The following is a 7,957-nucleotide window of genomic DNA, read 5'->3' as shown; positions in this document are numbered from 1 at the left end:
CCCGGAGAGGCCGCGGCGGTGAGAGGCGTACCGCAAAAAAAAAAAAAAAAAAAAAGATTACTGCTAATCACAGAAACAGACATCTCGAGTTAATGATTTTTGCACTTTTAGTGTGGGAAGATGCAAGAGCCTAGGCTCATTGAAATTATTCCTTTGATTGCATCTTAACTATCTTGGGCCAGGATCCTGTTTAAATACAGGAAGTGGCTAAAACGATTTCCGAGCCTAAGCAGAGCTAAAACGCTGTTCTGCCTACGGGCAATCCCCCGCCAATGTTAGGGACCAGCGTCCCCTGGCGGCCTGGCCACTACGTTGGTCTCTCCAGGCGCCGCCAAACAGCCTGTGCCTGCGCAGAATGCAAGCGCTCAGGCCCGCCCCTTGGAGGGTGTAACTTCCTTGGGTTGATCTCTTTGGCCACGCCTACTTCCGGGGGCGGGCTACGCCTGGAGCACGTGACTTGGTTCCGGCTTGCGGAAGATGGCGGCGCCCAGAGCCGTAGCGTGAATTTTGGTGGTGGTAGTCGCAGGCCATTCGTGCTGGAATCACAACAGTGGGACCGTGCGCCATGTCGCGACTGATCGTGAAGAACCTCCCAGATGGGGTGAGTGCAGAGCCTGGACTTGAGAATCTGAAATTGGGACCAGCTAGGAGCTGGAGGTTCGAGGGAGGTGCCTGGGGAGAACTGAGGGGCTTTCGATCTCGGGAAGGATTCCCGGAGGATTCAGAGCCCGAAAGGGGCTTCTCGGCAGATTCCCCGTTGACATTTGGGAGAGAGGGACAGTGCCTGCTCAGGGTTTCACAACCGACCCGATGTATGTGATCCCAGCCAGACACCTCCTTCCCCGGGACATGCCAGCCCCCACGCTGTGTCGAATGCCTTGCTCCCACAGCCCTCTTGTCAGTCGCTTTTTTGGGTTGACTCGTGACTGGGTCAGACACTGCGCCTGTATCCCTCTCCCACTCGGCACACTGTCTGGGAGGAAAGTGGGGAGCAATAGACTGAGGACCTGCGTTCCAGTTCCCACTCCCGCCTTTAGAAAAGGTAGGAATAGATAGTATAAGAAAACTGAGTGAGTGTGCAGGGCTTTAAGCAACTTATCCAGTAAGTGGGGAGGGGTGCCCCAGTCGTACTTGTCTCCGCCTAGAGTCCGCACAGAACTTGGCACGTGGTAGGCATCCAGTAAATACATGCTGAATGAAAGAGTGAAGAAATAGTTGAATGCGTGGTGTCAGACGGTTAGTGCATTGTGCCCAAGTGAATCATCCGTACCTATTTCACTATGACTTTTCTTGGATAGAGAGCCCCTACACGACTGGTGTGGCCAGTATACTCATTCCCAGAATACAAAATGTGCCGTTTGGATTGTATGAGAGATCTTGTGTACTCCTTAGAAAGAGTGAGAACATAAAACCATTTGTTTCATTGTTGTGGTTTTTTAACTTTACCTCCGCCCCCCCCCCGGCGGATGGGGGGGCATCTATCATACGATTTTTAAAATTCAGTATAAAATGAGAAGCACAGTCTTTTGTTCCATCCTATCCTCCATCTCTCTCCAGGAGTAACCATCTTTACAGCTTGCATCTCTTGACAAGTTCCTCATTTCAAAACCCTTAATGTAATTACATAGTAAGCTCTCAAAGCGTTAGCTACTATTACTACTGTTATTAACTCTTTCATTCATCAAACAAGACATGCAATGGTAAGAGACACAGCCATACTGAGAAGCAAAATGAGATGGTAGTTGAGAGGGGAAGGAGGGGTAGCCATGCTAAAATCCTCATCCGTCAGAGTGAGGCATCAAGAGACGCTATCGAAAGCTGACGGATGGATCAATAATAGATATTTTTTAAGTGTACTATTTAGAATAAATGATGGAAGAATTAAAAACAATAAATAACAGGCTGGAGGGAAGGGATAGTTAGGGAGTTTAGGGTTGACATGTACACACTGCTATATTTAAAACAGATGACCAACAAGGACCTACCGTATAGCCCCGGGAGCTCTGCTTAGTGTTATGTGGCAGCCTGGATGGGAGGGGAGTTTGGGGGAGAATGGATACATGCATATGTATGGCTGAGTCACTGTGCTGTGCACCTGAAACTGTCACAACATTGTTAATCGGCTATACTCTAATATAAAATAAAAAGTTTTAAAAAGCCAATAAATGACAGAGACTAGAAGGGAGAAATAGATGACGTAGGTTTCTTATTTTTCATAGTGAGAGTCAGCAGATAGTCATTGGGTAAATAAGCCAAGAAATGAAAGTGAGAGCTCAGTATAGGGACCTAGAGCCACGCTTATGAGGAGTCCTAAAAGCAGGCTATAAAGATAGCTTGAGAGACCTTGTGTACTCCTTTGTGCCACAGTTAGCAGGCACTGTGTAGTTTACCATTTCCTTAGTTCACACATCACTGTGACAGGCATTTATTACGTGTCTACTATGCAGCAGCCAGGATGCTGGGCTGCTTGTACGATGGGTCTCAGCCTCCTCGCAGCCCACAGGATAGAAAGATTTCAGTGCAGTCATTCTGAGTCTTGATTTCCTTATCAATGAAGTGGGGAAGGGCCTTGCTCAAGGTCACACAGCGAGTAAGTGTTGGAGCCAGAGCTGGAACCGGGTCCAGCTGCAACGCATGCTCTGCAACCACCCCTTCTAAGGTCACCTCCGGGGAATCCCAGGGCCTCGGGTTTCCAGCCCTTTTTGTCCCCTTGGCTCTGAGGGCTCCCCGGCTCCCGCCCCTCATCGTCCCCCTTCCACCCTAGATGAAGGAGGAGCGTTTCCGGCAGCTGTTCACCGCCTTCGGCACACTGACAGACTGCAGCCTCAAGTTCACCAAAGGCGGCAAGTTCCGCAGGTTCGGCTTCATCGGCTTCAAGTCCGAGGAGGAGGCCCAAACAGCGCTGAACCATTTCAACAAGAGTTTTATCGACATGTCCCGGATCACGGTGAGTGGGTGTGAATCTCGCCCTCTCCTGCCTGTCAACAGCGACCCACTGGCTCTTTCTTTCCACGCTCAAGTCCAAAGCCCGTCCCCTTCCAGACCGTGGCATCTTTGGTCTTCCTCACAGTTCTCAAGCTCCCACGCTTGTGAATCCCCTGCAGCGTTTGCGGAAACAGTTTCCCCGGAGTTTCTGATTCTGTACGCTGGGGGAGGGAATCCAAGAATTTGCACGTCTCACGGGCTTACCGGTGATGGTGATGCTGCTGGTCCCAGGATGAGAAGCGCTGGTCTCCATTATTCATCCACTCGCCCAGTCAGTGGCTGAATTGCCTGTGCCGGGTGTGGTGGCAGGTGTCATCATCCCCCTCTCTGTCCCTCGCAGGTAGAGTTCTGCAAGTCGTTTGGGGACCCGACAAAGCCCCGAGCCTGGAGCAAGCATGCCCAGAAAACAAGCCAATCCAAGCCCCCTCCGAAAGACAAAGACTCCATCTCCCCAGAAACTAAGAAGGTGCATGGATGGGCACTCCTGGCTGCATCCGGGTGTCAGCAGGGTGGTCACCCCGGGAAGGCAGGGGAGGGGGAGGGACCTGAGAATCCCTCTCGGATGGTTCCCAAAAGCAGCCCTTCCAGGGCAGTGCATTTCCATCTCCTTTCGTCATGACCCTCACCACCTGTGCCTTCTGTTTTTAGGATGACAAGAAGAAAAAGGTAGCAGGTGAACTGGAGAAGGTGAGTCTGTCCTGGTGACAAGCGGAAGGCGGGCGGCGAGGGCGGGCCCGGCAGTCAGTGCCTTGCCATGGCTGTGGCTCCTTGGTCTTTCTGTCTGATGAAGAGTCCACGCCGCCCTCCCTGGGACTGACCCAGCTGGCCCCAGAGGTCCTCTAGAGACTGGGGGAAATGGCCTCGGAAGATGTGCTTACCCTCTGAAGAGTTAGCAAGGGTGAGCCCTGCCTGAGCCTTCTCTGCCTGTTCTCCCTCCTTCCTGCTTCCCTGCCGCCCGGCACCTGCAGCTGAGGGAAGATAACGAGTTCCAGGAGTTCCTGTCAGTTCACCAGAAGCGGACGCAGGTGGCCACCTGGGCGAATGATGCCCTGGACGTTGAGCCCTCGAAAGGGAAGAACAACTTGGCTGAAGACTACCTGAACTTCGACTCCGACTCAGGGCAGGAGAGTGAGGAGGAGGGAGCTGGAGAGGCCCCGGAAGGTAAGGGTGTGGCCCCTACCTGAGTGCGTGCCCTGCCGCGCCTGGGCCTGTGCACACGTGACCTGGGGCCCCTCCGCTCCGGGCCCAGGAGACTGCGAGTCAGACGCTGCCCCGTGGAGCAGTGATTATCCCGCCTGCGGGTACGTCGGCTTTGACCGATCCTGGTTCCTTATTCAGTCAGTTGATTACTCACTCAGATATTGATTGAGCACCAACTGTATGCCGTGCGCTATTTCAGGCATTGGGGATATAGGAGTGAGCAAAAGACGGAATCCTGCCCCCGTGGAGCTGTCACCCTGGTTGGGGAGAGAAACAATAAAGACATTGGTCTCCTGTTTAGTATATGATGTGAATACTGGTGCTGCAGCGAGAAAGCAGGAAAGGGAGGAATGTAGGAAAGGGGGACGGGAGAGTCACCGGGGAAGGCCTCCGAGGAGGTGGCCCTTGAGCACAGGACTGAGGGGGTGAATCTCTGTCCTCAGAAGGGGGTCACAGTGTCATGGGGGGGCGTGTGGACCTGTGAGCGACTGTGGCTCAGCCTGGTGAGTGCCGTGGTCGTGGGGAGGGAATCGCCTTTGGTTAAAAGATGAGGGAATGAATTTAACGTTGAGTTTTATGGCTGGTAAAGTCTCTGCAAAGCTGGGATCCGAAGGACTCACTGGGAGTTGGTGCGACTCAGAAGGGATGGGGTGAGGGAAGGGGTTCCAGGCAGAGGGAACGGCATGGCAAAGGCACAGAGGGAAGGAAAAACAGGAACTTGGACGGGGGTTCCACATGGCTCAGGGTGGCTGCAGCAGTGGGAGCCGGTGAGGAGCCAGTGAGCTCACCGGGCCCGACGAGGAGTTTGGGTTTCACCCTGAGAGCATCTGGGAGCCCCTGGTGTGTTTTGATCAAGGAGTGAGAGTCCTCTCTGTAGGCAGTTGGCGAGGCTGGTGAGAGAACCCCGAAGTTCTCAGTGTGTAGCATGGAAACTGTCAAAACTCCATCAGTTTCTCCCCACTTGACGGTATTTTTCAAGGACCTACTGGGGACTGGCTGCTTGGCACGGGGCCCCTGGTCACCTCAGGCTTGGCACCTTACGTGCCACCCACCGGTCACACCCCCATGCTGTCTGCCTCCAGCCCTCTCGTTTGCTCACAACCGTCACCGGCTCCCAACCTCTCCGTTTTTCCAGAGGAAGACAGCAGCCTCGAACCCAAGGCAGCCACACGGAAGGAGCTGTCGGACATGGATTACCTGAAATCCAAGGTGGTGGAGGCCGAGTCGCCATCCTCAGAGGAGAGTGAAGATGAAGCCGTGAACTGCGAGGAAGGGAGCGAGGCCGAGGAAGAGGGTTCCTGCACCCCCGCCGCCCAGCAGGACAGGGAGGCGGCCCGAGCCGAGGTGCGTGTGCATCGGGGTGAGCTTGGGAGCCTGGGGAGGGAGGAGGTCTGCTTGGCCCTCGCCCACGTTCCCTGCAGCCCCTTTGTCGGGGCCTGTAACGTCGGGGAAAGACAGCTCAGCGGCCCAGAGACCTGTCTTCAGGTCTCGGTACTGCTGCTTGCTTGCTGTGTGACCCTGGGCAAGCATCTTCCCTCTCTGAATTTATTCCCTGTCGCTAACGCAGAGGCTGCCTGCCCCTCTTGACTTGGGGGGGAGGGAGGCGTAAATGAGCGGAAAAAGTATCCCAAGCATATTGTACTTCGCAGTTACTAGCAAAGTAGACAGGTGCGAGCCCGTGATCAACAATAATGGATGAAATTAATTGAGCACTTACTGCATGTGAGGTTCAGTACCTGGCATGTCATTTGTCGTTGAATCTCATGGGAATCTTGGGGGATGGGGATTCTTGTCCCCTTTTACAGGTGAGGAAACTGAGGCCCAGAGAAAGGAAGTGACTCGCTCAAGGTTTCGGCTGGGAAGCGGTGGGGTCAGCACCGAGACCCAGGTCTGCTGGGCTCTGGAGTCTAGGTCATAAACGTGGGTGCTTCCTCTGGGGATGGCCGCCCCGTCTTCCACCCGGGGGTCCGCTCTGCTTAGGGCAGCTTCACACATCCTTTGGGTCTTCATTCCTTCATCTCCCTCCTCCTCTTTCTCCTTCCGCCTCTCCCTCCGTTCATTCTCTTTCCCTTCTAATTGCCATCTCCTGTCCTTTTCTCCTAGAAATTCTAAAGAGGTAGTCGAGTGTGGCTAAGTCAGGGAGCCGTGGGTTCACATCCCAGCCCTGATGTGGAGTGGCCGTGGGATGGGGTGAGGCGCTTCTCTCTGGGCCTCTGACCTGATGTGGAGTGGCCGTGGGATGGGGTGAGGCGCTTCTCTCTGGGCCTCTGACGTGATGTGGAGTGGCCGTGGGATGGGGTGAGGCGCTTCTCTCTGGGCCTCTGACCTGATGTGGAGTGGCCGTGGGATGGGGTGAGGCGCTTCTCTCTGGGCCTCTGACCTGATGTGGAGTGGCCGTGGGATGGGGTGAGGCGCTTCTCTCTGGGCCTCTGACCTGATGTGGAGTGGCCGTGGGATGGGGTGAGGCGCTTCTCTCTGGGCCTCTGACCTGATGTGGAGTGGCCGTGGGATGGGGTGAGGCGCTTCTCCTTGGGCCTCTGATCTTCGTCATGTGAGGTGATGCTCGGCAGAGCACTGGTCTCTGTGTCCAGTTTCCAAAACCCCTGCACCTGGGTGTGCACTGGAAATCAGAAGCTCCAGGTTTCAGGGAGATACCCCATAACTTACACGGGTCCATAAAAGCACAGGACTGTTTCTGCAGTGAAGCTAGAAATGATTGCTCATCTACTTGGGGAAGACGTAAACCCTAAATTGTGACGTAACAGCTCAGAGTGGGCTTTGCCGGCAAATGAGTCTAAGTCAGGGCAGGTTTTGTTACCAAACGAATTAACCAAAAGATTAGGTTTCTCAGAGCTGTTTCGATTCTAAAACTACAGAAGACGTCCCAAACCCTGTAAGATTGTTTTAAAGATTCAGGAGGACAGCTGTGTCTGCAAAGTGCACAACATCTGGCACAGAATACGCCCTACATAAGTGGTAGCAAATGTCACCATACCTCAGGGCTCCTTCCCAGGCTCTGCCCCTCCGTGTGCCTGGCGCCCCTGTGAGCAGACCCCCAGCGAGCCGGCCTGTGGTTCTGGCCCTCATCTCAGGGGCACGTGGAGGCTTGGCACCTCCTACCGCAGGCTCTGGCCAGACTCTGCCTCCTTGGCAGGCACGATGCTTCCGGCATTGCCAGCTGGCCCTGGCGCCAGGGGCCTTGCAGCGTTCACTGCGACGCCCGGGTCGGCACCTCCTGCGGCTGCACCAGGGAGCTCACTGTGGCCGTTTCTGTTCTTTGCCATCACTCAGACCGAGACACCAGCCAACCAGAAGGAACGCACCACCACCCACACCGTGAAGCTGCGGGGAGCCCCGTTCAATGTCACAGAGGTACGCGCCAGTAACGGGGTGGGGTGAGGAGCCCCCGGGGAGCAGGAGACAAGGGTGAGGGTCCCAGGAGCCTCTGCTGCACGGGAGCCTCAGGATCAGCTGAGGACTTCAGCCGGAGGGAACTGGGGGCCAGAACGACTGACACACAGGATCTCGGGCATCGTCACGGTCGGGAAACAGGGCCGCCTATATGAGACCAGGAAGGACTGGTCTCAGTCACCAGTCATCTATGCTAGGGGCGGGCATACTTCTGCTGAAAAATTAAAAAGGACCAGCTAGTGAATACTCAGGGCTTTGTGATCAGTATGGTCTGTGTTACGACTACTCAACCCTGCTGTCGTAGCACAGAGGCAGCCTGAGGTGAGAGGTGGCCAAATAGGCCTGGCTGTGTGCCAATAAA

At 54.8% G+C, this 7,957-nt stretch overlaps 1 protein-coding gene across 6 annotated transcripts in view; it reads left to right on the top strand.

Moving 5' to 3' along the window:
- Positions 1–435: 435 nt before the first annotated feature.
- Positions 436–7,957, top strand: part of RBM19 (RNA binding motif protein 19) — a 131,617-nt gene continuing 124,095 nt past the window's right edge. For all 6 annotated transcript variants that reach the window (XR_010933309.1, XR_010933308.1, XM_067700694.1 and 3 more), the window contains exons 1-7: positions 436–601; positions 2,765–2,947; positions 3,326–3,451; positions 3,634–3,672; positions 3,954–4,146; positions 5,321–5,529; positions 7,477–7,557. Coding sequence is in view for 4 of the 6 variants with exons in the window: in XM_067700694.1 (XP_067556795.1) it covers positions 566–601; positions 2,765–2,947; positions 3,326–3,451; positions 3,634–3,672; positions 3,954–4,146; positions 5,321–5,529; positions 7,477–7,557 (867 nt within the window). In the remaining 2 variants the exon portion in view is untranslated. The remainder of the gene's footprint in view (positions 602–2,764; positions 2,948–3,325; positions 3,452–3,633; positions 3,673–3,953; positions 4,147–5,320; positions 5,530–7,476; positions 7,558–7,957) is intronic.

The sequence above is a fragment of the Pseudorca crassidens genome, chromosome 12, assembly GCF_039906515.1.
Source record: "Pseudorca crassidens isolate mPseCra1 chromosome 12, mPseCra1.hap1, whole genome shotgun sequence".
In the NCBI taxonomy this organism is placed as follows: Eukaryota; Metazoa; Chordata; class Mammalia; order Artiodactyla; family Delphinidae; genus Pseudorca; species Pseudorca crassidens.
The sequence above is the reverse complement of the archived record's forward strand: the minus strand, read 5'-3'. Positions and strand labels throughout refer to the sequence as shown.